Source organism: Pogona vitticeps, chromosome 1, assembly GCF_051106095.1.
Source record: "Pogona vitticeps strain Pit_001003342236 chromosome 1, PviZW2.1, whole genome shotgun sequence".
Lineage (NCBI taxonomy): Eukaryota > Metazoa > Chordata > Lepidosauria > Squamata > Agamidae > Pogona > Pogona vitticeps.
The window spans coordinates 19,889,952-19,917,527 of NC_135783.1; the positions used below are offsets into that span (position 1 = coordinate 19,889,952).

The 27,576-nt window shown below is 43.9% G+C and overlaps 3 protein-coding genes across 15 annotated transcripts in view; 2 read left to right on the plus strand and 1 right to left on the minus strand.

Moving 5' to 3' along the window:
• PPP2R5D (protein phosphatase 2 regulatory subunit B'delta) overlaps window positions 1-13,753 on the plus strand; it is a 52,801-nt gene extending 39,048 nt beyond the window's left edge. For 3 of the 6 annotated variants that reach the window (XM_072988917.2, XM_072988919.2, XM_072988916.2), the window contains exons 13-16: window positions 349-450; window positions 2,004-2,076; window positions 8,880-8,996; window positions 10,104-13,753. In XM_072988917.2, coding sequence (XP_072845018.2) covers window positions 349-450; window positions 2,004-2,076; window positions 8,880-8,996; window positions 10,104-10,241 — 430 coding nt within the window. In that variant the 3' untranslated portion in view covers window positions 10,242-13,753. The remainder of the gene's footprint in view (window positions 1-348; window positions 451-2,003; window positions 2,077-8,879; window positions 8,997-10,103) is intronic. The other 3 variants (XM_078382893.1, XM_078382894.1, XM_072988926.2) reach the window with 1 other exon arrangement.
• On the minus strand, window positions 13,634-21,635 carry MEA1 (male-enhanced antigen 1). Of its 4 annotated transcripts, none has more exons than XM_020796883.3 (4): window positions 20,310-21,635; window positions 16,115-16,394; window positions 15,899-15,995; window positions 13,634-14,317 (listed from the first exon to the last, which is right to left on the minus strand). In XM_020796883.3, exons 1-4 carry the CDS (start codon window positions 20,780-20,782, stop codon window positions 14,154-14,156), a joined length of 1,014 nt encoding a protein of 337 aa, XP_020652542.3. In that variant the 5' UTR covers window positions 20,783-21,635; the 3' UTR covers window positions 13,634-14,153. The 4 variants fall into 4 exon arrangements, with proteins under 4 accessions (XP_020652542.3, XP_020652539.2, XP_020652538.2 ...); XM_020796880.3 differs by lacking the exon at window positions 20,310-21,635 and adding an exon at window positions 18,641-18,789; XM_020796879.3 differs by lacking the exon at window positions 20,310-21,635 and adding an exon at window positions 18,591-18,785.
• KLHDC3 (kelch domain containing 3) overlaps window positions 19,966-27,576 on the plus strand; it is a 67,857-nt gene continuing 60,246 nt past the window's right edge. The window contains exon 1 of one of the 5 annotated variants that reach the window (XM_078382895.1): window positions 19,966-20,189. The gene's annotated coding sequence lies outside the window, so the exon portion shown is untranslated. Of the gene's footprint in view, window positions 20,190-20,395; window positions 20,673-27,576 lie in introns of those variants that run through there. The other 4 variants (XM_020796871.3, XM_020796870.3, XM_072988941.2 and 1 more) reach the window with 4 other exon arrangements.

Here is a 27,576-nt window from a genome sequence, read left to right on the forward strand (position 1 = left end):
GGCATTCTTTGTTGGCCATTGATGCTGTGCCAGCGCTAATGCTAAGCATGGTTTCTGCTCATATATATTTGCCCCGGAGAGAAGGAGAAGAGTGCTGTTGACAGTTTCTGGAACTCGAAATACATATATAAGGGGGGAAATTGGTTCCTTTCCTCTGAATTGTTCTCCAGAGGTAGTCAGTGTCTGAGGATGATCTGGTTACTGCCGTCTGAAAGCCATCATGGGTTGCATGCTGCTTTCCTTCATTTTGTGGCTGTGCCACTGAAATACACCATCTCCGCAGCAAAATACACCAGCAAGATGCTCATTGAGTCAAACATCACATTCATCCACCTCTGTCTTTTGCAGGACAATCCATGGGTTGATCTATAATGCACTGAAACTGTTCATGGAGATGAACCAGAAGCTCTTTGATGACTGCACACAGCAGTACAAGGCAGAGAAGCAGAAGTGAGTAGTCTGGCTGGAACACTCTGCCAAGAGATAATCCCATGACATTCGAGGCCTTTTCTTCTTGGTAGTGGTTAACTACAACTTTGAAGAAGCTGTGCCTGTTCGAGTAGAGCTCACTAGAAGACAGCTTTCTTGTCTTACTTGCTGACACAGAGAAGTTTGAAGGGATGGAGCAAAATTTTTAAAAAAAGGAGTTCTGATATGTCTGAGAAATTCGATTTTTTTGTGGATACAGGACAAGCTGAACCCACTTTACCAATGATTCTAGAGACAGCTGAGTCTTACAGTAGAGACTCAGCCAGCTGTTGAAGCACTGGCTGTGTGAAAATTTATCATCCTGTCTTCCAGGTTCTACTATTGCAGAGCCACCATTGTATATAGTAGAGGATGACATAGAAGCTATTGCTCTTAATTTTTGTGTCAGATTGGTTACATTTCCTGTATTTCTGTGGCATGACAGGAATGAAACCCCCAGTCACAACATTGTATCTGTAGGAAATAAAGGTTCAGGTAATGATAACTTGCTTTTTGACCATTTTCCAGGTAACGAGTTAGGTCATAAGTGTTAGATTGCCCTATCCTCCATATATAAACATAGGAGCATGTTCTCTTTATATTGAATCATCTCACTGCTCTGCCTAACCTAAGATCACCAACTTTGTCTGGCAACAACTTTTAGGAGGTTTAAAGCAGGTTTATTTCCTAACCCCAACTGGTGACCCCTAGTACTCTTCGTTATTCTTCTGTCCAAGTTCTAACCAGGGCCTGCTTTGGAAATCAGACAGGATTCGATATGTCCCAGATGGTATGGCGTTTAAAGAGAACATGATTTAAGAGAGCTGTTATGTATGTACGTAGATGTGGTAGGAGCATCTATGGTATATCAGATGTGTGAGGTAGGAGGACAAGCCAGGGGAAACCGTTCTTATGAGACGTCCTTCAGCAACTCCCTAGCAATCTTTGTTAGAAGCAGAGATGGCAGACATTTGGCCTTGTTAAAAAAAAAAAGGCAAAGCATGTTTGTATACCACCCCATATTGCTTAAAGCACTCTCTGGGCGGTTTACAAGTTAATTATGCAGGCTACACATTGCCCTCCCCCCCCCAGCAAGCTGGGTACTCATTTTACTGACTTTGGAAGGATAGAAGGCTGAGTGAACCTTTAGCTGGCTACCTGGGATTGAACCCCTGGTCAGGAGCACAGTTTTGGCTGCAGTACAGCAGTTTAACCACTGCGCCAAGAGGCTCCTTATAGGTGGTCCTTGCAGATAATCATGGGTTCATGGGCTGCTGGTTACTGCTAGGGAAGTTAAAAACAAACAACATTCAGAGGGTGACATGTTCCCTATCCTTAGCTTTTGAAAAAAAAAGGGGGTGGATGGGAAAGGAATAGGTGTGTTTAGATTTAAATTCTGCTGGCAATATTTAATGTGGGGCATTTTAATGGTTTTTTCAGGCTGTGGTTTTTAGAATGGTATAAACTGGGCCTGAGCTCTCTAGAGGATGGTTTGCAAGTCTAAATGAAAACAATAAATTCCTTTCCATCTTCAGAGGGCGGTTCAGATTGAAGGAACGAGAAGAAATGTGGCACAAGATTGAGGAGCTAGCCCGCCAAAATCCTCAGGTAATGGCCATTATCAACAGATGGCATGCGTTTTGTAAGTGTTTCTGCACTTACTCTCTCATAGCTTATATAACTAGACATCGTTGTCACTTTTAAAAAATTGTGTGTGATCCAGTAGTTATTTTGCACTAGTATCTGACTTTTTAAGTGTGTGGCCATTGTATAGCCCTTGATGAATTGCTGTTGGTTTCAGGTTACTTTCTGTAAAATGACCATAATCATGAATGCACATGTCTTCCTTCAGTGGGATACACATCTTTAAGGTGTATTTCCTAGAATGGAGAGGCTGAAATCCCATGGCTTTGTTACTCGGGCAGAAGGGAATTGTCGTAACATTCATTTACTTCTAGCTGGCAGTTGATGAGTTGCCACTGCAGTTTTTGGGGATGCTCACACCCACTGGCTTTGCGTACTTGAGGATCCCAGCAGGGACTTGTTAATTACTGGCCTGAAGCCAGTGAATTTTAGGGTCCTGCCTGTGTAGCAAAGCAACAGGATTTTGGCCAGAGCATGGTTTAGTTCTTCCTAGCAAAAGAGAATTCAGGTGTTCTTCTTTGTGGTCTCTGAATGCACACTAATGGGTTAATCTGCCGCCGCTACTGCAGCTACTCAGATCGGCGCTTTGTGTTTGTTTTTTCCCTTCAGTATCACTTAAATCATATTCTTGGACCTCCCGGCTTTTTCGACTTGGCTTGTTTCACCATTCTTCTGGTTTTATGAGTCTAAGGTTCAGAATAGAACTGTGTTTTTTGAATGTTTTTCTGTGAGTTTGTGGCCACTTTGAGGCCCTTCAAGCGCTGCATGTCCTGCTCTAACAAGGTCCCACTTTCTGACGGCCATTCACAGGTCTGGCTGGTCTCGGGGAGGAGCACCAGCCTGCTTTGTGCACCATTTGTAAGGCTTTTACTAAGCCTGTCCTAAATCAGAGACTGCAGTGACTTCGCTCCTACTTGTGGGAGAAATGAGCCTTGGCCATGGAACCACCGCAAGCTCCCCCTTCTGAGACCTCTTCAACTGCCAGTCGTTCACCTAAGCGTGGTCACAAAGCAGCTAAACCGTCGTCCTCGGGCTTGAGGTCGACTGCTCTGGGGTTGATATCGAAGCCCCCTTTGACCTCAATGCCAAGGAAGAAAAAGAAACTGTTAAGGGAGTGTGCGTCTGTGACTTTATCTTGTCTCTCGCAGAGTAAAGAGCAGATAAACGCACACAACAGCTTCTTCTTTTCAGCAGTGTATTTACAAAATATATACAGGATATACATACATACAGCACTTCAGTGGCTCAGTATTCAAACCAGCAGCATGACATGCAGACATCAATATACAGGAGAAGAGAAAGACTGTACAGAGTTCATTTCTTAAATACAATTCTGGCATCAGTCTGGTCCAATCCCGTCTAAGGTGACTTCATGCACACAGGTGTGGCAATCTTCATATTGCAGTGAATTGCATCAGCCAGGGATGAAGGAATGACGTCATCTTAATCTTGTTCTGCACACACACATATTATGTTCAGGCTATATAAAAATTATATACCTTAACACTCCTCCTAATTTTTAAATTGCCTGAACCCATTACACATTCCCAATGCATCTATACACATTTCATGCTTTTGAGCACACAACGGTTTAGTCAATATGTCTTTTGTTAATTGTTTGTACCAAATTAATTCAGAGCATAAATCTGACAATGCAGCAAACTCTGCTTCAGAAGTTGAGATTGCTACAGAATTCTGCTTTCGTGATTTCCAACCAACTATATTACTTCCAAATTTTATGACAAATCCAGTCATAGATTTTCTGTCTTTTTCATCGTTGGCCCAGTCACTATCCACATAAGCTGACAGTTTTAAATTTTTTGATGGTTGCAAAGTTATATGATAATTATATGTTCCCTTTAGGTATCTAAAAATCCTTTTTAATCCTTGCCAGTGTTTTTCACTAGGTTTTTCTATATATCTACTGAGTATGTTTACTGACGCCGCTATGTCCGGGCGCGTCCAGTTCGCTAGATACATTAGGCTCCCTATTGCTGAGTGATATAAATCTTTATTTTCAAAATCTTTACTTATTTCATCTTCCTTTTGAAAATCCACTGTCATGGGAGTACTCACATTCTTGCACTCTCCCATACAATATTTTTCTAACATTTGTTTTATTTTGTGTTCTTGACTTAATTCAAGTCCATGTTCTGTTTTCTTTATTTGTACACCCAGATAATTTTGTATTGGTCCTAGATTTTTAAATTTGAATTCCTTTTTTAATTGTTTTTCAAACAACTCTACTTGTCTTTGATCTTTTGCTATAAAACATAGGTCATCAACATACGCCAGAAGTATATTTAAATCATTCCCAACTTTCTTGGTATATAAACAAGGGTCTGCTAGACCGTTCTTGTATCCTAGTTTCATCAAAACTTGGTGTAAACAATCATTCCAATTTTTAGCAGATTGTTTCAAACCATAAATTGCCTTGTTTAGCCTGTACACTAGTTCTGGTTTAGTACCCTCAAAACCCGGTGCTTTTGCCATATATAACTCTTCCTTTAAGTCTGCGTTTAAGTATGCAGTTGTTATATCATAGTGGTAAATTACATAATTTTTACTGACAGCAAAGGCAAGCGTTGTTCTCAATGTCTCAGACTTGACTGTCGGGAAAAATACCTCATCATAATGTATAAACCTTTTCTGTGTAAAACCTTGTGCAACCAACCTTGCTTTATATCTGTAGTTTCCATCATTTTGCAATTTTCTTTTGAACACCCACTTACTACCTATTACCTTATGCTCTGCTGGTAGTTTGGTTTCAGTGAACACGTGATGTTCCTTCATGGAATTCATCTCCTCCTCCATGGCCTCTAACCACTTATTCTTCTCATAATCAGGAAGCTTCAAAACATCTTTATAGTTTCTGGGCTCAATATAAACATTACACACTGTAATACCACTCACTCCAAATCTACTGGGTGCATGCACCTTTGCCAGCTCCAGTTTGGGCCCATTCTACTAGAGCAATCACCTCCTCCACAGCCTTCTTTAGAGGGGTAGACCTGGCAGGTATCTGCAAGGCTGCTACATGGTCCACGCCACTCACCTTTGTGACCCGCTACCACCTAGATGTTTGAGCCAAAGCAGAGGCTGTCTTCGCATCTGTTTTTTTGTGATGCCCACCACCTGGTAAGTCAGCTTGCTAGTCACCAATTAGTGTGCAGTCACAGAGACCACAAAGAAGAAAAAGAGATTACCTTTTACAAAAAGAGACATATTTTTGTAACTCTGGTTCTTTGAGTGGTCATCTGTGAATTCACACTCCCCGCTGTATGTCACTGTGCCATATGGCATGCTGCGCAGCGGCGGACAATTCCATGGAAATGAGGCATTTGGTGCTGGGGGCAGGGTTATAGCCAGCGTGTGGGAGGTCCTGGGACCATGTGCCTGAGCTCTAGAAGATCCTAAGGCTGCTCTGCGCAGGCGCAGATTAACTCATTAGTGTGCGTTCAAAGATGGCCACTCGAAGAACCAGAGTTACAGGTAGGTAACCTCTTTTTCTTCTTGCAAAGCAAAATTCAAGCATTCAAGACAGGTATCAAGTACTACTTCTTTTGCCTGTATTTACAGTACGGCTATGAGATGTGCTTCAAAACCATTAAGTTGTTAAAATGTCAAAGAAACAAAGGAAGCGGCATTATATTCAGTTAGTTGGATTAGGAGAGGGCATCTTGTGGCCCTCCAGATGATGTTGGACTACAACTCCCATCAGCCCTAGTCAGCATAACCAACGGTCAGGAGTGCTGGGAGCTATGCTTCAAAAGCATCTTGAAGGCCACACATTCTCCCCCTCATAATCATTAATCTGTCTAAGTCAACATTTGTCTACAACAGGGATGAATACTCTCTAGAAGTCTAGTAGGTGCACACACATTCTCAAACTTTAGACAGCTCCTCTGAATGTCATCCCCATTTTCCCCTGCAAAATATAGATATATGTATTTTAAAAGACTCTCAGGAGGATGGGGTGACTCTTGTAGCATGGCAGAAATGCCCCCTAGGGGGCACAAGGGGACTTTCCAAGCAGAAAGATTTTTGTAGGGATGCTGGGAATATTAGGCATCTGAGAGTACTGTGATCAAGGAAGGAAATACTTTATAGGTCATTATATAAAAAGAAACACTCAAAATGTTAAATGTCCAGCAGTGCAGTACAGTGGTGCCTCACATGATGACGTTAATTCATTCCGAAAAAATCGCTGTCGAACGAAAACGTCATCGTGCGATTTTAAAAAGCCCATAGAAACGCATTAAAACCTAATTAATGCATTCCTAGTGGCTTAAAACTCACCGTCCAGCAAAGATTCTCCATAGTGCGGCCATTTTCTCTGCCCGTGCAGTAAGAAATCCATGCCAGAAAACAGTGGGCGGCCATGTTTTTCACCCAGCGGCCATGTTGAAACCGTCGATTAGCTGGCCGAAAATCATCACTTTGCGATAATCGGTTAGCGAAACGGGACCGATCATCGCAAAGCGAAATTCCCCCATAGGGAACATGGTTTTGCGATCGCTTTTGCGATCGCAAAATCTTCGTCGTGATGTGATTTTGTTGTCAAACGGAGCACTCGTAATGCGAGGCGCCACTGTACTTAACTTTAACACTCTCTGGTTGTGAAAAGCACATTGCTTATCAGATACACAAGTCAAATTTACCTGCCCAGTCAGTTTTATTTTAAAAACAGATTTAATCATGACTCTAGAACTCATAAACAATCCATTTTTGGACAACAGCTGCCAGTATCAGCTAGCATGTCCAGGATTCTGGGAGTTATAGTCCACAAAAGTAACTCTTCCAGAGTTCTCTTCCAAATTACTTTTAACACAGATTAAATTTAATAAAGGATCATTTTGTAAAATACTACCCTGATATATTTGTGCTATTATAATGTGGTCTGTATTAATTCCAGAAGGACCTTGCAAATTACTGATAGTTATTCACACACCTTTTATTTTAGTTCAAAGCCTGTTGGAGGTGTGATTAATCCAATCGCAATCAAAATTATAATCAAAATAGAGTGCTTGGCAGCTCTTTATCTTAACTACTGTTTCACGGTAAAGCAGTAAAGCTAAAGGGCATTAAAAAAACATTTAAACCATGTTGGGATTATTTAGACTCCTCAGTAATTTGGAAATGCTGGATTTCATTTTCCTTCATTCATCCTAATTGACGTCTGATAATGATGCGATTTTAATGGTTTCTCTCTAATTAAAAGAGAAAGAAATACCAAGAGATGGAGACGTGAAACAACACAGAAAAATCAGGCTCTTCAAATTGAATATGAAAGCTGCAGAAATTGGAGAGGCGACATTTTAAATAGTTTCATATTCATCATGCTATTTCAAAGAAGGGACCCCTTGCTCTGTAAAGGGGGAGGAATTGGTATTATCATAGAAAAGTGAAGTTGGAAGGGACCTATAAGGTCATCAAGTCCAACCCCCTGCTCAATGCAGGAATCCAAATCAAAGCAGGTAATCTGCCAGGTATAATACTATCCCCATGCTTTTTATAAATGCAGTTGTTGGTGTGCTCTGAAAGAAGGTGTTCTCAGCAACTGCTTCCAGCTCTGGGACCCCCTGTCAAGGGAGCGCCAACCAACTCCATCTCTCTTGTCCTCCTCCTAGCAATCAAATACAGTGGGGTCTTGACTTAAGAACGGCTTGAGTTAAGAACATTTTGACTTAAGAACCACTCTCTTAGGAAAATATTGACTTGACTTGCATACTTAGATTTGAGTTAAGAACTGAAAAAAACCCACGTGGGAGGCAGGGAAAGTGCAAAAAGTGAACTTTCAGTTAACTGTTGGCCAGTGAAAAGGGTGCCTGTCTGCTTCCTCAGTCCTCCCAGCGTTTAGAGAGTGGATTGGGAGACAGTCTTCAGACTGCCTGGTACTGTACTGCCTGGACTGTATTTTCCCTGCCTTCCCTGAATCTTTCTTGACCTAAGAAAAAAAAGAAACAAAATATCCCCCTCTAGTGGTCAAAGGCGGAATAGCAGCTTCCCATTAGTTTCTATGGACGGAAAAGAGCAGATACGGATCAAATGGTTTTCAAAGCATTCCTATGGGAAATGCAGATTTGACCTGAGAACTTTTTGACTTGAGAACCACCTTCCAATACGGATTAAGTTCTCAAGTCAAGACCCCACTGTATGTCTTTTTATTCAGATAGGTTTTGGGCTTTTTAAACTGCCTTGCCTTCTGAATTAAATTTTGACTAGTAGGCATTGTTTAGGTCTTGTTCATTGACAAGTTTTGACTGATTTGTGTTATAATTATTTATTTTATTATAATTAGTCCGGTTTGTTTATTTTAAAAAAATAATTTTAGAAACGTAGATATTTAAAAATATTTAAAACATTTTTACCCTGCCTTTCTCCTAAACAAGGGCCCATGGTAGCTTATATCACTAAAAACACAATATTAAAAGCTAAAAACAGCAAATGATTCACATATTCAAAAAGAATTAAATAAGCGTTATAATGCTGTCTTTAATGGAAAGACAGAAGGTTAGGGAGCGAGTGGGTGCTTGGATAGATAGGTTAACCGATGGACAGAAGGCAGACAGATACCAAACATTTTAAAAAAATTTATTTAGTTACCTTGAGTGCTATCGATACTGGAAAGATAGGCTATAAAAGAGAGTGAAAGATAGATATGTGTTGAAATTACCTTGGGGGGCCTGTGTTACATCTTTTGGCGTTGCCGTACATGAGTTGCTGAGCTTGAGTTCCCTTCTTTTGTGTGTGCTACGTTCCTGCAGTACCCCATGTATTGCGCACCCCCACCTTTGCCTCCTGTTTATTGCATGGAGACGGAGACCCCTACTGCAGAGGACATTCAGCTGCTGAAGAAAACGATGGAAACGGAGGCTGTGCAGGTGACTTACCTATATGTCCCCAATGGAAACGGGAGCTGTTCTGTAGAACGGGAATCAGGGAAGTGTGACTCTCTAGACATTGCAGGACACCGCTGCCATCAGCCTTAGCTAGTTGAGCCAGGGAGAATGGGTAATGGGAGTTGTCGTCCAACAGCACCTGGAGGGCCACATGTTCCCCAAGCCTGCTATATGATCAGGGGTTTCTTACTAACCAGTCAGCTTTGTCCATGTTGAATAAATAGTTGGCTGCCTTGTTTCTGTGTGCAAAAGAGCACTGGTATGGAAAGGAACTAACTCTCCACCCTTAATTGGTTTGCTGTGTTTAGTTCCAAATTGGAGGTGGGTTACTGAAGACACAGTAGCTCTGCCATAATTGTGTTGTGACCTCTAGAGATCTGGCATTGTGTACAGATGCTGTTAATTGTGTTGGCAAGGAACTTGTAAGAAAAATGCAGTGACTTTATACCTTCCGTCAGAGCCCTGCAGATGTTGTTGGACTACAGCTAGCATTGTCCCCGACTACTGGCCATGCTGGAAAGAATCTGTAGAAACTGGAGTCTATATCAGTTTATTCATCCAGCAGGCCTAGGTGAATTAGCAGCTTCTCTGCTGGGCTGTTTTTCATTTCAAGTGTTGGCATACATGATAGGGATCCCTCTCATAATGTGGTCTCAGGGTGGAGAGTGGCACAAAGGGAGAGCAACTAGAATTGTCCCTACATTACACAGTTCTAGTAATTCTGATATTACCTTAACTGTTGCAGCTGCATTCTACAGAATGCTGAGATTTGCAGTTTGTTGTGGTATTTCTGCTTAGCTAAGGAGATCGTTCCAGCATTTGTAGCAGGGAATGTATGTACCTCACCAAACTACAAGCCCCTGGCTTCTGTGGGATTGGAGACACAGCCTTTCATGTTGAACTGCTATTAAGAGTAGCAAAGGTAAAGACTGAGTGGTGAGGGCTACAGATCCCAGACCTGGCTGAAATTAATTCCAAGTTATCATCTGGTAAATGATGGAAAGTAAGCCCCAAAACAGAAGTGGGCAATATTCGTCAGGAGCCCAAACTCAGAACATGACTCCTCATCTGTGATGAATTTGTGTCTAGATGTTGAAGGACATGAAGAAGGAGAAAGTTTTGCTGCGTCGGAAATCGGAGCTTCCGCAGGATGTCTACACCATAAAGGCCCTGGAAGCGCACAAGAGAGCGGAAGAATTTCTCACCTCAAGCCAGGAGGCACTCTGACGGGCTAGGGAGCCCCTGGAGGGTACACAGAAATGCACTTTGTTCTAATGTATAACTAGGGAATGAACATGGTGAGCTGTGCCTCTCCTCCGCTCCATTCTCATTCTTTCAGGTTAGATTTGATTTTACATTGTACCTCATGTCCCGCCACACTGTCACTTCCTCCTGCTTTATCCTCTTAAGGGTTGTGTTTCGTGTGCACGTGCAAAGGGAACCTAGCCAATCCATGAGAGTACCATTTCACACAGGGGAACATCCTGGTCCCTGTTCTTCTTTTGAATTGACTCCAACCCCCAGGACCAAAGCTTTGAGAGTTCGAGCACTTACCGGCCATGCACTACAGCAGGGGTGGTCAGACGCGAGCCCTCCAGGTGTTGTCCAGCTGCAGCTCCTGTCCTCACTTGTCACTGGCCGTGCTGGCTGGGGCCGATGGGAGTGGCAGTCGAAGAGCGGTATGTCCCCCCCACACGCCTACATTACAGTAGTGCCTCACTACAGCCTTCCAGCACTAGTTTGATTTCCATTCCCACATCATCCCCCAATCATCTGGCCTGAATAGCAGCAGCTATATCTGAAACTGACTGAGGTCAACATAGGTTATTTTCTAGGGATCAGGGCAGGCTTGTTTCTGGTGGACCGGGCAAGAATTGGGAACACTGTGTTGCCTCCCCACTGCCCCCGCATACTTGGAATAAATGGTTAATCTGTTGAAGAATGTTGGTTGTTTTGGTCAACATGAATAACCGTTTGCACTTTCTTTCCTGTCCTGCAAATTGTGATGCAGTGCAGATAAGCAGGTCTCTAGAGCTACTGGTTTGGATCCTATTTTCAGCTCCACCGTAGTTCTTGTCCCACCAGACAGATCCCATCAGTTCATCTCTGCACTTGGTTGCTGAAGTGTAGCTGCTGTACCACACAGGCTCATTTAGTAGTGTGTTTTTCCTCTTTAGCTCAGCTGGAATTGGAGCATGAGTGACTCCTAACAGAATCTCTCCATAATGGCCACTTTCTTTTCCACTCTTGGCTTCTAGCTCAAGAGACCACTGACTAAATACTTACTAGCAACAGAAGGTTACTGAACTTTTTTGCAAAGAGCTTTAAGCATATCAGAAACTAGATAATGGCTACACAACCCAGGAAACTCATAATCATATCAATTGTTCTAGCCCAAGGTGGAGAGAAACAGCAGACACCTCTCAAGGTGGTGTACAGTTGAAAGGATTAAGCTGCTTTCCTTAAGATACCACTTCTTCATTACCATCATTGTCATGTGCCATAAAGTCAATTCTGGCTTATGGTGGCCCTTTTCAAGGTTTTCCAGGTAGAGAGTACTCAGAAATGGTTTACCATTCCATTCTTCTGGGGGGAGCCAAGGGACTGTACAGCTTGCCCAAGGTTACACAGGCTGGCTCTCCTCTCAAGAGGCACAGTGGGGAATCAAACTCCCAACATCTGGTTCCAGATACTTAACCTAACCAGATACCTAAACCACTGAGCTATCCAGCCAACTGGCAAGATACCACTTAAGTCACACAAATAAATGTTGAATTTGCTTAATGTGCTGCCATTGCTCACAGGCTGTGAATGAATTTTTGGATCATGGAACATTGCAAAAGTGAAAGACCCTCATGTGCATTCAAGTCTTCACCCACCTTCTACCTGTAGATTATTGACTCTAGCTTTGGAAAGCTTATACGATTCTAGTTTTCAGTCCTGTAGTATTTTAAAGGCTGCAAGTCTGATCTATTTGGAAGTAAACTCCATTGAAGCCAATGGGGCATCAGCAAAAATATGTTTTAGCATCAGCCTGTATGCCTCTTTCCATCCTACATAGTATTCATAGTGTTACTTTTAATATCTGCCTGCAATTTATTTATCTATTTACCAGTGCTAACCCTCTTCTATTTTCCCTTAATTTCTGTTTTGCTCTGCTTTCCCTTCACCGTTAGATCAGCGGTTCCCAACCTTGGGTAACCCAAGTGCTCTTGGACTGCAATATCGACAACTTCACCACCAGCTGTGCTGGCCAGTTTCTGGGAATTGCAGTCCAAGAACACATGGATTACCCACATTTGGGAACCCCACTACATGAGATGAACCTACATCTCTCAGGGAATCCCTTAGTCCTGCTGCACCTTTGTGTTCTTAACGTCTCTTGGAAGATTGAAGAGTTAATCTCAGACAGGTGAGGGTTTCTCCAGTTTTTCACTCTAGCTAAGCCATAGTGTTGCTTTCTTTTAGCTGCAAAACACAGTTGGAACAGGAATGGAGTTGCTTGCTGTAAGCAGTGAGATGTGGCAGATAGTTTGCTACTAGTACTCACTGCTAGTCCATCAAATCAATTAGAGGTGGAACTCCTGGAGTATTCCTGTTTAGTTCATTCCTCTGTAGGATGCCCCACTCAACAGTAGTCATAACTTTGTGGCCACTAAGCATGTGCAATCCTCACTGGTCTGTTACTGGTCCTGCCTTCCGCTTCCTCTGGTGTTTCCACCAACTTTCTTATACTTAGGCAAAGCTTGGTTTATGAATGGGTGGTGCTCTTTTGGCTACATAATGACTCATACTCGAGAGAATTGAGATTGCTGTAAGTATACATGATTAAATGAATCCTCCACTGTCTGCTACCAAAACATTTTCAGTATTGGTTCTTGAAGATGCTTTCTCTGGCTAATGGTTTTGGGTTTTTTTGGGGGGATGGGGAGCATCTAAACTCTTTGCCATCTTGCAGTGAAAAGGGGGAAATACCACTGGTATGGTTTTCAAGTGTAGCTTAGCTGCTGGAGGGAAGTCAGCTTGGAGCTCTTCTGTAAGTGCAGTTCATTCTTCTGTCTCTTCTCCTTTCTCCTCCCCTGAGGCTGGGCTCTGCAAACAAGGATGAGTGTAGGAAATCTTTCTACCTTCCATTCCCACATCTACCCACCTCAGCACTTCTCTGCCTGGCATTATTTGGCACGGGTGGAGCAGGGCTGTAATGGAGCATCATGTGCTGTACGGCTTAGATGTAAATATAGCCTGTCTAATCTTTGTTTGGGGTCAGGGAACTTGTGTTTGGTACCTAACATTAAAGTTTAGTTTGCCGCCAATTCATTCCAGTGTCCTATGTATCTGATGGATGGGAGGAGCTGTGTGAGAAACTGGGCAAAAATGTTACTGACTCAAGCCAAAATGAGCACCAAAAGCACACAATGCTGTCACTTTTTACATTAACCCAGCTCTACTTAAGATTCCCCTAGCATTTGCCCTGGTTTCTGCTTTTACCTCCCTTACTTTTTACAAGGAGAGGGCAGAGCTGCCTCTTTCACTTTTTACATAGCCCCTCTTGAAAGGGAAAAGCAAAACTAAGATGCATTCACTCCCTGGACACACGTATTAAGCTGCTTTACAGTTCATTATGTACATATGGTGTACTTTATTTTCAGTAGAGTATTACATAGTATGACAGTGTTGGATTTTGTACAGATGTCCCTGTATGTACAGAACTAAATAAAATGGATCTCTTGAAAAGATGACACACTGGACTTCACCTCATGGCCATTCCTAGCTCGTCAGCCCATGTATCACATGGAAAAAGGGTTAGGGGTGGGGTGGGGGTGGGGAAGAAGAGAACAACAGGGCTAAAACATGCATCTCCCAAGATCATTTCACAGGGGTTGTTTATTTCTTTGACAGGCCCCCTTTGCTCCCCAGAATTAGGAAACTTCTGCCATCATTATTACTGCTCAGTCGCTGGGCATTACAAACAGCTGACAGAGTAGGCAGTAATTTAAAGCATGTGAAGATGAACACAGAATATCAATGCTGGTGGAAGATAAACATCTACCTGACCACTTCAGAGAAGACTGTTTAAAGTGCAGCACTTTGTGCTTAGCTGCTTCCTATGCAAGCAGGGACAAATTCACGGTTCAGTCTTCATTTCCATTCTGGCTTAGAGCCACTCTGACTCTGTCTGGCTTGTAGCGTCCGCTGTACCATATCCTGCCACTGATCGTCCGAGATCTCATTAGCCCACGCAGGGATCCCCAGTGTGGGCAGCTTGACTCCAGCCATCGTCCTTTTCACCAGCTCCACATGTTCTAAAGCCAAAGGAAGTCAAAGGATGAGAGACAGCTCAAAAAGAAAGAAAAAGCTGTGTTAAAGAATTCCCCTATTCAAATGGTGCTTAATTCAAAGGGAGATTCAGATTCCATGCATTTCTCTGAATGGAGAAAGGGGCAGCTCACCCAAGGTGAGAACCAGCGCAGTGCAAAGGTTCTGGGTTACTGCCAGTGTGGGGGGATGTCACTTCATGAATCATGGTGCATTTGCAGTAATGGGCATGAACTAAAGACTGCTTGAGGAAGCTTATAAACAGGAAAGATCAGCACAGCAATAACCCAAACCATACAGAGAGTTGAATACATAAAACTTAAAATCTGGAGCAGAGGATTTCAATTTCAGAAACATTGTCAGTGCTGCATTCCGGTGGGTGAAGCCAAAAACAAAAAGGTAGGAAAAAAACATACCGGCATATATTAGCAAGAAGCCTTTCTGCCAGCAACTAAGCTTAAGGAGAGCCATGTCAACCATTTACTAAAGGGGGAGGGCACAAAAGCTGAGAAAACACCAAATGAGCTGTTAAAAGAAAAAGAGGGCACAGGCATCAGGCAAACTGCAGAAGGGTTTGATTTGGCCTCAGGCCAACAAACTCCTGAGTTCAAAGGTAGGGAACTATTTTCCAGATTGCCTCACCCCACAAACAGATGATGTTGGGGATGGGTCTTCCTGAAGCCTTGCCCAATCTTAGGGAACCCTCTCTCCACACTGAAAAGTGCCTATTTGTGAAAAGGACAGGGCCTGCTAGCACTACAGAAAGACAGCGATCAGATCTAATAGAAAATTTTCTTCTCACACACTGGAAAAAAATCTATGTTTCTCTAGTGGAGGGAAAGGAATCAAGGCCCAGTACTCAGCTGGAACACCTTCATAGACAGGATGAGACCCATGTACCAAAAGATTCTCATCCTTGCAGTATACACTAGTATAGAGTTTACAGAAAACTGAGGATAAGAAATTTCATGTTAATGAAAGAAATGAAGAGTACAGAGTGTTCAGTTTGAGCAAGGAGGAACCAGGTTTAGACCTCAAATTTGATTCTGTACAGAAACGAATAAAATAAACCTCTTAGGTAGATGACACACTGGACTACATCTTATGGCCCCTCTTAGCTCTTCACCTAAGTGTTGGACTATAACTCCCAGAATCCTTGATTGTTGACTGCACAACTGGAGCTTCTACGAGTTGAAATCTAACAATGCTTGGGGACCCATGCTTGGCAACCATCACTTTAGCCTACATGCCACATATGAAAAGGGGAGTAGGAAGAGTGAATAAACCCACCCCAGTTCACCTCAAAGGACTGAAGCAAGAGGGAATACCCCTTCTGCAATCATGGGCTTTCTAAAAAATAATATGATAGAAATATCATGGATGTGATCAGGAACTTTAAAGACATGGCAAAACAAGGCAATCACAGACATTAAGAAAGAGAATGGAAAAACTCATATATAGCCTGAATGTGTCAGGGTTCTGTATCCATAGTGAAGTTCATTACTATCATGCTGGCAATCTGTGTAGGCTAAAAAGACATTAAAGTGTTATATATTTTGTTGAGTTACCTGGGTCCATAGGGATAGAGGTGTGACTGCTCTGAGCTAAAGATCCCTCTTCCTCGTCACTGTCCACAGGTGGGTCAGGCAAGTGCAATCTCATTGCCTGTATGCAGTGCACAATGTCATGGGAAATGTTAAGCAGAAAGAAAATGATGCTCTACTAAGGTTATTTTTATAGCCCCGCCCTTCTAAGGACATGTCCTTATGTAACAAAACTGTTACCTGAAGTCGCTCGTTGATATCGAGAGTTGGCTCTGTACTAGGCACAGTTTCTTCAAGTATCACTGGTCCCTGATCCGGGTCTTGGTTAAGAGGTTGGTACAGGTAGCCGTTATTGCTTTCTTCCTCCTCCTCTTCTGGTTCTTCACTACTCCACTCCCCAGCAGGATCAGGGGTTCCATCTGGTGCCTCTTGGAGGCCCAGCTCTTCTTGTTCATTTGGACAAATCCTCTCTGGACCCATTCTCAGTGCCACCACTGGCTCCAAGGCCATGCACTGGGATCTGTGAGAAGAACATGCAGATGGATCTCTTATGCTTTGGATAGCAAAATACTTAATCTGTTAAAAACCTGAATACAGTATTTGTTTGAGCAGTAATTTGAAAAACACAAGTTTGCAAGGAGAGAAGATCAATTTTTAGGGAGCTCTCTCAAGAGATTAGTCATTATACTTTGCCAGTTTTCAAGCTATAATACTGGGGGAGACCACATACATAATATGACTAGGATAGTGGTTTTAAAGATATCTTTCAGGGAAGTCTGTGCTCTACAACAGATCTAATAAGGACACTGTGATCTAGTGCTGAGTTTGACAACTAGGATACTCCATAGGATACCTGGCTATACAAATACAAACACGTCTGTTAAAAGAACTTACTTTCTTGCCTGTTAGGTAATTCAATATTTTGTTAATGATGTGCAAATCCTCAACAAACTGATTAGTCTACCCAGCAGCACTTTGCCCCAGATATATTATCCACCCATCCTCGGGAGGAAAACCAGCATAATGTAGTGGATAGTGTGTTGGACCAGGACTCAGGAGACATGGATTCTATGTTCAGCCATGGAAACTGCTGGGAAGAGGCACTGATAGAGGAATAAGTCAGAGATGATGTGATGGCATAGAGCAGTGGTCCCCAACCTTGGGCCTCCAGATGTTCTTGGTCTACAACTCCCAGAAGCCTTCACCACCACTTCTGCTGGCCAGGATTTCTGGGAGTTGAAGTCTAAGAACATCTGGAGGCCCAAGGTTGGGGACCACTGGCATAGAGGAACAACCATCCAACAACCAAAGGAACATTACCATCACAAAAATGAGCCTTCTCACTAGTGACACACGCTCTGCAATATCCTCCCAGATTCAAAAGGAAGAAAATACGATTTTTCTGAAAACTTGTTTATACAAACCCATGAGATGCTTGCAGGACAACTGTTTCAAGGCATGCTTCTTTTAGCGGTGGGAGTAGCAGACAGCCACCCTGACTTTATGTTATGTGCTATCAAGTCAGAACCAACTTAAAGCAACCCTAATTTTTTCTCTCCTATTTGATAACTTGTTTATATGCCTTGTGTTCTGCATTTTATTCCAACAATTGATGCCTCTTGATTGTGGCTTTAATTGCTTATTTAATAAATAATGGTTACAGGATAATTGCCAGGACAGCAATGGGGAGAGGAACCATGCTTGCCACCACCTCCCCCCCCCCACTTTTTCTACCAATTAAATAAATGCACAAAGTGGGTGGGGGAGAAGTGAACCTTATGTAAACTGCCCAGAATAGTGCATGACACTAATGGGGCAGTATATAAATTTAAGAAATAAATAAATAACATGGCTTTCAAGGTAAGGGAGAGATTTATGTAGTTCTACCAGTTCCGCAAACACCCCAGTGAGTGTTCACAGCTGAGTAGGGATTTGAAGGAAGGCCTCCTGAGTCCTAGCCTCTCACTCTGTCTGCTGCAACACACTAGATATCGTCCACAGCCAAATCCAATGTCAGCTTTGTCCAAGACCTTTGTCTAAATTGGTGGCCACTCTCATGTTGCAAGAAACTAATTCCACGTTTTAAACTATGAGCTGCAGGCAGAAGTACTTCCTTTTGTGCATCCCACAGCTTAGAATCAACTGCTATAATCACCCAGTGTTCCACTTAAGGTCTGGCTTGAATTTTTCACCATTTAGTTCCTTTGGAACCTCTGGAATATTGAAAACAGTTTTTCCACCCACTTTCCCCACATTGTCCATAGCTGTACATGCTCTTGTCATGATCCCATTATTCGCCTTTTTCTCCCCTAAATCCAACGGACCCAAACCCACATTTGCAAAGGGTGCCCCAGTTGATCAGAGACCCCGCCTGACGAGGGTTCAAATCCGTATTCGATCTGCAGTTCATTGGACGACCATCGGCCAGGCAGAGACCTTCAGCCTCACGTATCTTTCAGGAATCAGGGCTGTTGCCAGGAGAACAATGAACCATGTTTGTCCCCCTCCATCTTTTTCTAGGAAGGGAGAGGTAATAATCCACCAATTAAATAAATACACAAAACGGGTGGAGAGACGAAGCGAAAGCGCTCTCTATACGCTACGTCATATGAGCCCCCCCGCAACAAAGACTTCCATTTCCAACGTCACCCGCTCCCATTTATTTATTATTTACTTATATAAATAAATTTTCACCCGCAGAAAGGCGACGAAATACCTGCCAAAAGCCCCCTCCTTCCCGCAACACCCCTTTGTCGACGGCCTCACCGAGACAAAAAAAATATCCGCCTTCTTGCTGTAAATTCCAAATAAACCCTTCAGCCTCTTCTCCGCTCAGCCTCCGGAAACAAGACGACGCAGCAGGCCACTGAATATGACGTCGTAACCGTGCGCGGCGGCAGATCCGCCGTAACTATGACAACCTCCTGCAGTGTTCGTGTGCTTTACTGTTCCTTTTCTAGATCCCTACTCCGTCTGAGCTTTTGAAACTTTTGATATTCTTTGCAGATAATTATCTGCCTCTGGTTTTATACAATGATTCCAAACAAAGATTAGGATCTTCCTACCCCGCACATTCCTGCCTTTGATTCACGGGATTGCTTGAAAGACTGGCCACGATCTTTTCTTTTGAATTGACCCTTGAATTAAGCAGAAAACTCCTGAAGCAAAAATAAATCAGTTGTCTCTAGAGACACCACGGGACTGTTTGGTGCCGATCAGTTTCTTGTTTCAGCCGTATGGCGTGGCCTTTAGTTTACAAAGACCACCATTTATTATTGTTTTCATCAGTTTAGCAGACCACACATACTCATGAACCCGTTGTTCCTACCCAGCTGGTTTTGGCAGTCATTGTAAAGCACTACTTACGGGGCGGGGGGAGAGGTTCTGCTCAAAAATTATACTTATTTTGCTCTTGCTGTAGATGCCTTTTAAAAAAATGCAGCACCGTAGATAAATATATCCTAAAACTGTCCAAGTTTCAACTCCTCCCTGATTTCAGCATCCTCCACATGGATCTCTTTAATTCAGATATCTGAAGTGTATGAGCGATGCATTGCAATAGCAGATTAATACCCACAGGTAAGCAGAAGTTAAGAATAAGCAGTGTGGTTCTTAGGCTACAATCCTATACTGTACACAGTTAAGAAGAACTGACTTCGGTGGGGCTTCTGAGTAGCTACATATAAGATGGCATCATCAGACAACGTGAGAGAAACAGAGGTCAGTATTTTTGTGTTCATATCTGGAAAGCCGAAGATCACGCCATGTAAGTTTATTAGGTTATTTTTAGGTTGCGGGAGATGATCTTCGGCCTGCCAGATGTTTTGGACTTCATTTCCCAGGAGTTTAAACCACCGCGCCAATGAAAAGGATTGTGGGAGCTGTAGTCCAAAAGTCGAGGGGGGGAAAGGAATTCCCCACTTCGGTTTTAACCAACTCAGGAAGAGGCGAGAATTAAAACCCAATTACAGTCAAGAAAGCACAAGCCTCATACAATTAATAAACATATTAAGTGTGTAGCCCAGAAAATACAAAAAAAAAAATTCAGTTCAGAATTGTGGACGTTATCACACACACGGTGTTTTTAATACAATTCCTTTCAATCGGGGCGAAACGAATAAGCGCCGGTTCCCTGCTTTCAGTCCTTCAGACGAGATTTCCCCACTTCTTCGATATCAACGGAAGAATCTAAAAACAAAACCAAGCGCCGCCTTTTCTTTTCTGCCTGGATGACAAAAGAGCTGGGGAAGCAGCGAATGTGGTCGGCAGAGGACTCGCCGTTTCCCGCGCAGAGAAGGCTGCCTCCCTCAACAAGGTCAGGCCAACGTTAGCCACTATTCTCTCCTTTTTCACGCGCCAGAGCTTACTGGTCTTTCCTGTTTTCGCGGTTTTTCTCTCCCCCCCCCTTCTTCGGCGGGGCGCAATGAAACACTACCTTTCCCAGACGCCTTCGCCGGTGGCGCTTTTACGCCGGAGCCGTGTTTCGCCCAGGCCTGTTATAGACAAGGTGGGAGGGGAGGACGGAGAGACGGGAGCGGGGGAAGCCGGGGCCGGTTGGAGTGGGCCGTTAGACCCGAAGGAGGGCCGGCAACAGGCGGCGTGTGACCCGGGCGGGGCCGCGGGCCGGCCGGCCGGCCCCGTTGCCTTCTTCCCCCGGGACAGGTAATGGTGCTGAGGTGGCAAGACGAGGCTGGACTTTCGCTTGAGGGGCAGACGGGCAAGGCGAGCAGGAGGACCGCGTTGGCAGCGATGCCCGTGGGAGCTTTTGAGCGAGAGCTTCGCTGCATGTGTGAAAAGGGTGTGTTGTGGAAGGGGTCGTCGCCGCCAGGTCCCGGGCTGGGGAGACATCCGGGAAAGGCGAACTGTGTGTGTGTGTGTGTTTGTGTGTGTGTGTGCGCGCGCGCGCATATCTGCTAGCCCTCGTATCTGATAGCCCCCCCTCTCGAGATGTGTGTGTGTGTGTGTGTGTGTGTGTGTGTGTGTGTGTGTTAGAGAGAGAGAGAGAGAGATGCGTGCGCGCGCGCACACACGTGCACGTACACAAACACATGCAGTTGATACGATAGACGCCTGTTGGCAGCATTGGGGGTAGTCCGAACCGGGGCCTGGAATTTTGGGGGGGTGCTGGTGTTTTTATTTTTGGTCTGTTTTTGTTTGTTTGTTTGTTTGTTTGTTTCTTGGGATGTGAAAAAGGCAAGCCATAGTGGGTCAGGGCCAGAAGGGACCCACAATAATTTGCTCCCCAGCATTAGCAGTGTTGCTTTGACATCTGAACTAGAAAACACCACAAACCTGCTCATCCCTGCCTTTTGACATTTAACATATGTACAGCACTGGTAAATTAAATAACCAGCGTTTTGGTGGCTTTTCATATCATGCTAGATTAGGTGCCTTCCTTGCTTTGTTCATTAGCAGGGCCAGGCTTAATGTAGTATACCTTTGATTAGGCAAGCCTCTTTTCTCCAAGCTGGTGGGTAAAATTGCTTTGATCCATTTTCTGAGCAAGTGCTTGTCTACATTGTGGTGCTAATGTATTTTTGAGCCTTTTTGAGCATCTGTTAGGGGGGTTGGGACTGAAATCCCCAACCCAGTGTCTTCAAGATAATTTGAGCCACAATCCCCATAATTTTTGGCTTTGATCATGTGCTGATGGCAGATGAAGTCAGCCTCTGGATGGCACTAGGTTGCTGGGCTGAAGATCACATTCTTCTGCCAAGTTTTTAATTGATGTCATCTTTCTTTCATTCTTTCTTTGTACACTGTCCATATGAGTGACCTAAGGCTTACAGCCAAGGTAGATTGGGACCTGTCACCAGTGACTTTACAGTCTATATGAAGAAAAAGTGGTAAGGGGTGGGTAGGTAAATGAGACACAGGTGAGGAGGGGAGGTGTGGGCAAATACTGTACTGTAATAGATGCTCAGTTGAGAATAAGAGTTAAGAGGATGAAGTAAAGACTTAATCTGGGATAATTCTGCCACTTTGGATCGGTGATCACTTAAGAAATGATGAACGTAATCTCTGATCTATTAAAATCTCCACTGCACCTGCTGGTCCATACTGGAAGTGTGGAATGCCACTCATGGTAGCAACAGTGTTGCTGTATATCAAAACTCATCCTTGTTCCTTATTATAATGCCAGATAATTCTGGAATATTCTAATTATGTGTTGTCAATGCAGATTAGATTTCCCACTTTATCTGTAGCATTTTTAAATGGCTGTAAAAACCATGCTAGTATCTTGTATATCCTATAGTGCTAAGTCCGGTCAATCCAGGTTGTAGGAACTGAAAGTTGAAATACCAGCATATTTCAGATTTTCTGAATTATTTTTTCACCAGAAGCTATACATCTGATCATACGTACAGGCACAATTCTTGGTGTCTGCACCATCAAATAATGGCTCAGTTGTGTGAATGGAACACTGCAAATAGAACTTTCTTTCTGTTGCATGTATTGTGTTGCTAGTTAAAAAGATCAGAAAAAACAAGCAATATAGATATGGGTGGATGCTCTCCTTTCCCCCTCTTTTCTACATTGTTTTGATTTGCTTCATGTAGCATGTTCCTCTTTTGACATGGCTGCCAATTACAAAAGAGTCCTACCTGGCTTTTCATGCTGTCTAATGACAGATTTAATTCATTTCATCAATTTTTCATAAGGTAATGAGAGGTCATCATGTCACAGTAAATACTGTTGTTGCTAACTTTCAGGATATAATGTTTTATATACTAAGACTTAATTGCTGTAGGCTTAAACAAAATGTAATGAAGGAATGAATAGAATGCATATGATACAGGTTTTCTCTGGTCTAGTCAGAATTGAGATATGAAGGCTTCATGATTTCTGATGAGTTTTCCAATCAGAATTATTGTCTTCTGAACCAGACATTTAGGTTCAAATGTCTAATAGGTAAAGGTTCTCCTTGACATTTAGTCCAGTCGTGTCTGACACTAGGGTATGGTGCTCATCCACGTTTCAAAGCCATAGAGGCAGCGTTTGTCCAAAGACAGTTTCCATGGTCACGTGGCCAGCGCAACTAGACATGGAACACTGTTACCTTCCCTCTGAGGTGGTACCTGTGACAAACCCAGACCTACTGGGATATGTCACACAGTTACTAAGCTGCCACCAACCATTCCCTGTAAGAAGTCACACAGACCAGGGATGGATTTTTTAAACAATAAAAAGAATAAGGTTTATTTTAAATACACACAGGGAAAAATATAAAACAATCAGGTGAATAGGATAAAGGAACGTGGCTTATTCTCACTCATACAAGCATACAGTTTGGTTCACCCAGAACCTTAACTTAAAGCCCAGACCCTGAACCTATCAGTTCTGGCTAACCAACAGACACCTGAACCTATCAGGTTGGTACTCTGACACACAGTAGTACCCTGTCTGACACACAGACTCCCACACCAACTCCTTCTTCCCAGCTGCTGCTTCGTCTGCTTAGCTTCTCCACACCCGCATCACATATATATACAGTACAGCCCCTCCTCCTGATGTCCCGCCTTCCACTCCCCATAGGATGGAACTTTCCCTCCAAACCCATGACAGACAGGTAACATCAGTGCTGTATGTAACACCTCCCCTCTTTATAAGTTGTTTTGTAGGGGGAAAGCTAAAAGTGCTTTTCACCAAAAAAACAACCTGAATAAAATACATACAAAAACAGTTATACATACCATATAATACTTACTTATCCTTACACTCCAAGTTAACCATATCAAATAAGCATTTAAACATTTACCATATACAATACATCCATTTACCTTTATTAATACAAACCAAATTCAAAACCAGGTACATTTTACTTTTTATCAGCATTATATACACATAGTCCATGTTCTTTCGCCGTCTTCATTCTTCAGGTCTTCTTGATAAGGCGTCAGCAACACAGTTCACTGACCCTCTGACCACCTTCACTTCAAAGTCATAGTCCTGTAGGTTTAAAGCCCACCTCATAAGTTTGCTATTGTGGGTTTTCATTGTCTTTAACCATTGCAGTGGTGAATGGTCAGTACACAGAATAAAATGTCTTCCCCCAGATGTAAGGCTTGGCCTTCTGGATCGCGTAGACTATGGCCAAACACTCCTTCTCCACGGTTGCCAAATGTCTCTCACCTTTTTGAAGTTTCCTACTCAGGTAGGACACTGGATGCTGGTCACCATTCTCATCCTCCTGGCACAGAACTGCTCCTACCCCGCTGTTAGACGCATCGGTGTAGATGATGAACTCCCGGTTGAAGTCTGGAGCACGCAGGACAGGATAGTTGATTAACGCCTCCTTCAACCTCTGGAACGCCGCCTCACAGTCGCTGGTCCACGGGATGCGGTCATCAGCCTTCTTCCTCGTCAGATCGGTCAGCGGAGCCGCAATCTCGCTAAACCTCGGGATGAACTTTCTGTAGTAGCCCACCAACCCAAGAAATGATTTGACTTTTTTCTTGGTGTTGGGTCTAGGCCAATCACGAACAGCTTCTATTTTGGCCTCCAGGGGTTTTATCATTCCTCCCCCTACCATGTGACCCAAGTATTTTATTTCTGGGCTACCCAGCTGACACTTGCTGGCCTTTACTGTTAGCCCTGCTGCACTTAACCTCTGCAGCACTAACTCCAGGTGTATTAGGTGATCTTCCCAGGTATTACTGAAGATCCCTATGTCGTCAATGTAGGCCACTGTAAAGTCACTGAGCCCTGCCAAGGTCTGGTCCATCAGCCTTTGGAATGTGGCTGGTGCATTTCTGAGACCAAAGCTCAGGACTCGAAACTCATAGAGACCAAAAGGGCTGCAAAAGGCAGTCTTTTCTTGATCCCTGGGATCAATTCTTAATTGCCAATATCCCTTTACCAGGTCCAATGATGAGATGAACCGACAACCCCCTATGGTTTCAATCAGGTTGTCTAGCCTGGGCATTGGGTAGGCATCAGGAGTGGTTACACGGTTTAATTTCCTGTAATCAACACAAAACCTAATGCTCCCATCAGGCTTGTCCACAAGGACTATCGGAGAGGACCAAGGACTAGCAGAGGGGACGATTATGTTCTCCCTCAGCATTTCGTCCAGCTCCTTCCGCACCTTGTCCCTATAGGGTCCCGTTACTCGGTATGGGGATACTGCCTGCGGGGGTGCATCCCCTGTGTGGATCCGATGCATCACTCCCTTCACTATCCCCGGCTTGTTGGAAAACACCTGTTGATATTTACTAAGCAGCATTTTTAGTTCTTGCTGCTGGTCTTGGGTGAGTGCAGGACTGATCTTTACCTCCTCTGGGTTGTATTTTACTTCCCCTCTACCCTCCCAGAAGGGTAATTCAGCTTCCTCACTCTCAGCTGCTTTTATCGCGAATAAAACCCTCTGTTCCCCTCTGTAGTAGGGTTTTAGGGCATTCACATGAACCACCCTCCTTGCTTGGTTCTCCTCCTGCTCTATTAGGTAGTTCAGGTCTGACATCTTGGAAATGACCCTATATGGTCCTGCCCATTTGAGCTGCAGTTTATTCTCTCTGCAGGGCCTAAGCCAAAGCACTTCCTCCCCTGGGTCAAAGTGCCTCTCTCTAGCTTTGTGGTCATACCATGTTTTCTGTCTGACCTTCTGAGCTTGCAGGTTTTCTGCTGCCAGCTCTAGATTTCTCCTTAGGTCATTCATCAAGGTGTCTATGTAAGTCACAACGTCTTGTGGGTCATCCTGGGTGATCTGCTCCCAATTTTGTTTGATCAAATCAAGGGGCCCTTTCACCCCTAAGTGTGCAGCAACCATGTCAGAGTGACCCCTTTGTAAGATCATGGGGCGATACTTTTCAGGTACCACCAGCTGACTTCTGATCCCATCTCCCCCTTTTGAGATATTCCTCAGGGTCTCTCTATATAAAATCCCCTTTTTCTCCAGAAATCTCACTGGGGTTTCAGGTGTTAGCTGGGCGTCAGTCACCTGTTCAAAACACCTTTGGAGAGTGGCGTCTGCCTTTTGCTCCTGTCCAAATCTGCTGTCTGTGGTTAAGGTTTCCACCACAGCTTCTGAACTCCCCTCTGCTTCCGTCTCTGGCTCATCATTACCCCCCTGAACTGTCCCTGTGGTGGCTTGTGAGCGTGTAATCACTAGCACCCGTTTCACATGTTCAGCCAGGTCATTTCCCACGAGCACGGCTGCTGGCAGAGTCGATGAAATCGCTAGCCGCCAATCTCCCCTCCAGCCTTGAAAGTTGACAGGTACCTCTGCTACTGGCAGAGAGATTACCTGCCCCTCAATCCCTGCCACCTTTATGCTCTCATTTGGGATTATAAACTCCCTAGGGATGACATCTGGATGGCACAGGGTTACCTGGGAACAAGTGTCCCGCAGCCCCCTATACTGACGGTCAAGTATTCCTACGTCCACCCCTGCTGTCTCAAACAACTGAGAATCTGTTTTTATCAGCAAGCAGCGCTTTACCTCCACAAGAGGACCATTTTCCTCAGCCTGATCAGCATAGGTAGCTGTTCCAGACTGAGTAGCCATGGCAACAGGCTCCCTCTGTGACACTGAGCCTTGCTCTTTCTGGACACAGAACACAGCTTTTGGCTTGGTCCCACTAGAATTCTGAGGCACCATTCCTTTTAGCTGCTTTAATTTCTCACACTCTGAGATTAGATGACCCTTTCCTTGACAGAAATAACATTTCCGGGTGTATTTTGATTCTCTCTCCTCCTGTTTGGGTTTTCCCTCCAAAATCTGAGGTCTTTGTTTCATGTCTGAGGGCTTCCCTTCACCATGGGCCCCTCCCCCTTGCTGGCTTTTCCCTGGTCCCTGAGAGTACTTGCTGTAGGTTTCTTTGGGTTTACCTACAGATTTCCCCTCACCCAAGGGCTTTCTTATTTGGGAAATAAAATCCGCGATCTCTGCGGCTGCTGCCACAGATTTCGGTTTCCTTTCCCTCACCTGGAATTTCAATTCCCCATGCAGAACTGAATAGAACTGTTCCAGTGCTATCAAGTCTTTAAGCTGCTCATAGGTCTCTGTCCCCTCCTGAGAGAGCCATTTCTCAAGCAGCCTCACCAATTGGGCCCCCACTTGGGTAAAAGTCTGCTCTGGCTTCTTGGTTAGGGACCTGAATCTTTGTCTCAGCTGCTCTGCATTTATCCCATGTCTGGCAAACACCAGTTTTTTAAACTCTGCAAAATCTTTCATCAGTTCCTCAGGCATCTCGGCATAAACCTCAGCCAGGCTACCACTGATTAAAGATCGCATGATGGTCATCTTCTCAGTTTCCCTCACTGAGAAGTCCACAAACGCTCTTTCCACTAAGGAAAAGAACACCTCAGGACAATCTCCCTTGTGGTACACAGGGAATTTCTTCAGGTCAGCTTTAGACAGTTGGCCTCCCTCAGAATCCCTATTATTATTATTGTTCTGGTTCATCAGTTCCAGTTTTCTTAATTCAAACGCCATTTTCTCTCTCTCCAATGCCAATTCAAATTGTCTCTGTCTCTCTCTTTCCCTTTCTTCTCTTTCCCTTTCCTCCATTTCAAATTGCCTCATCCTCAGTTCATGCTGTTGGGCTATGAGCAATTTTCTAAGTTCTGGGTTCTGCTCTCCTGTGCTGTCACCCTGCACTGAGCCAAATTCATCCTCAGAACCTTGGTCAATCTGGGGGTCTTTCACATCACTCATTTCTGCCATCTGGCTTCGAGTCAAGGGCATAATCCCCCCTCAG

Bases quoted from the DNA above. Each gene is read 5' to 3' on its own strand.
- MEA1 (XM_020796883.3), bottom strand. From the start codon at position 20,782: ATGCGCGCGCGCGCACACACACACACAAACACACACACACACACAGTT. The intron at 16,395-20,309 runs GTAGTGTTTCAT...TTCTTCTCACAG, and splicing joins GGCGAAGGCGTCTGGGAAAG to ATCCCAGTGCATGGCCTTGG. The intron at 15,996-16,114 runs GTAACAGTTTTG...CACTGCATACAG, and splicing joins ATATCAACGAGCGACTTCAG to GCAATGAGATTGCACTTGCC.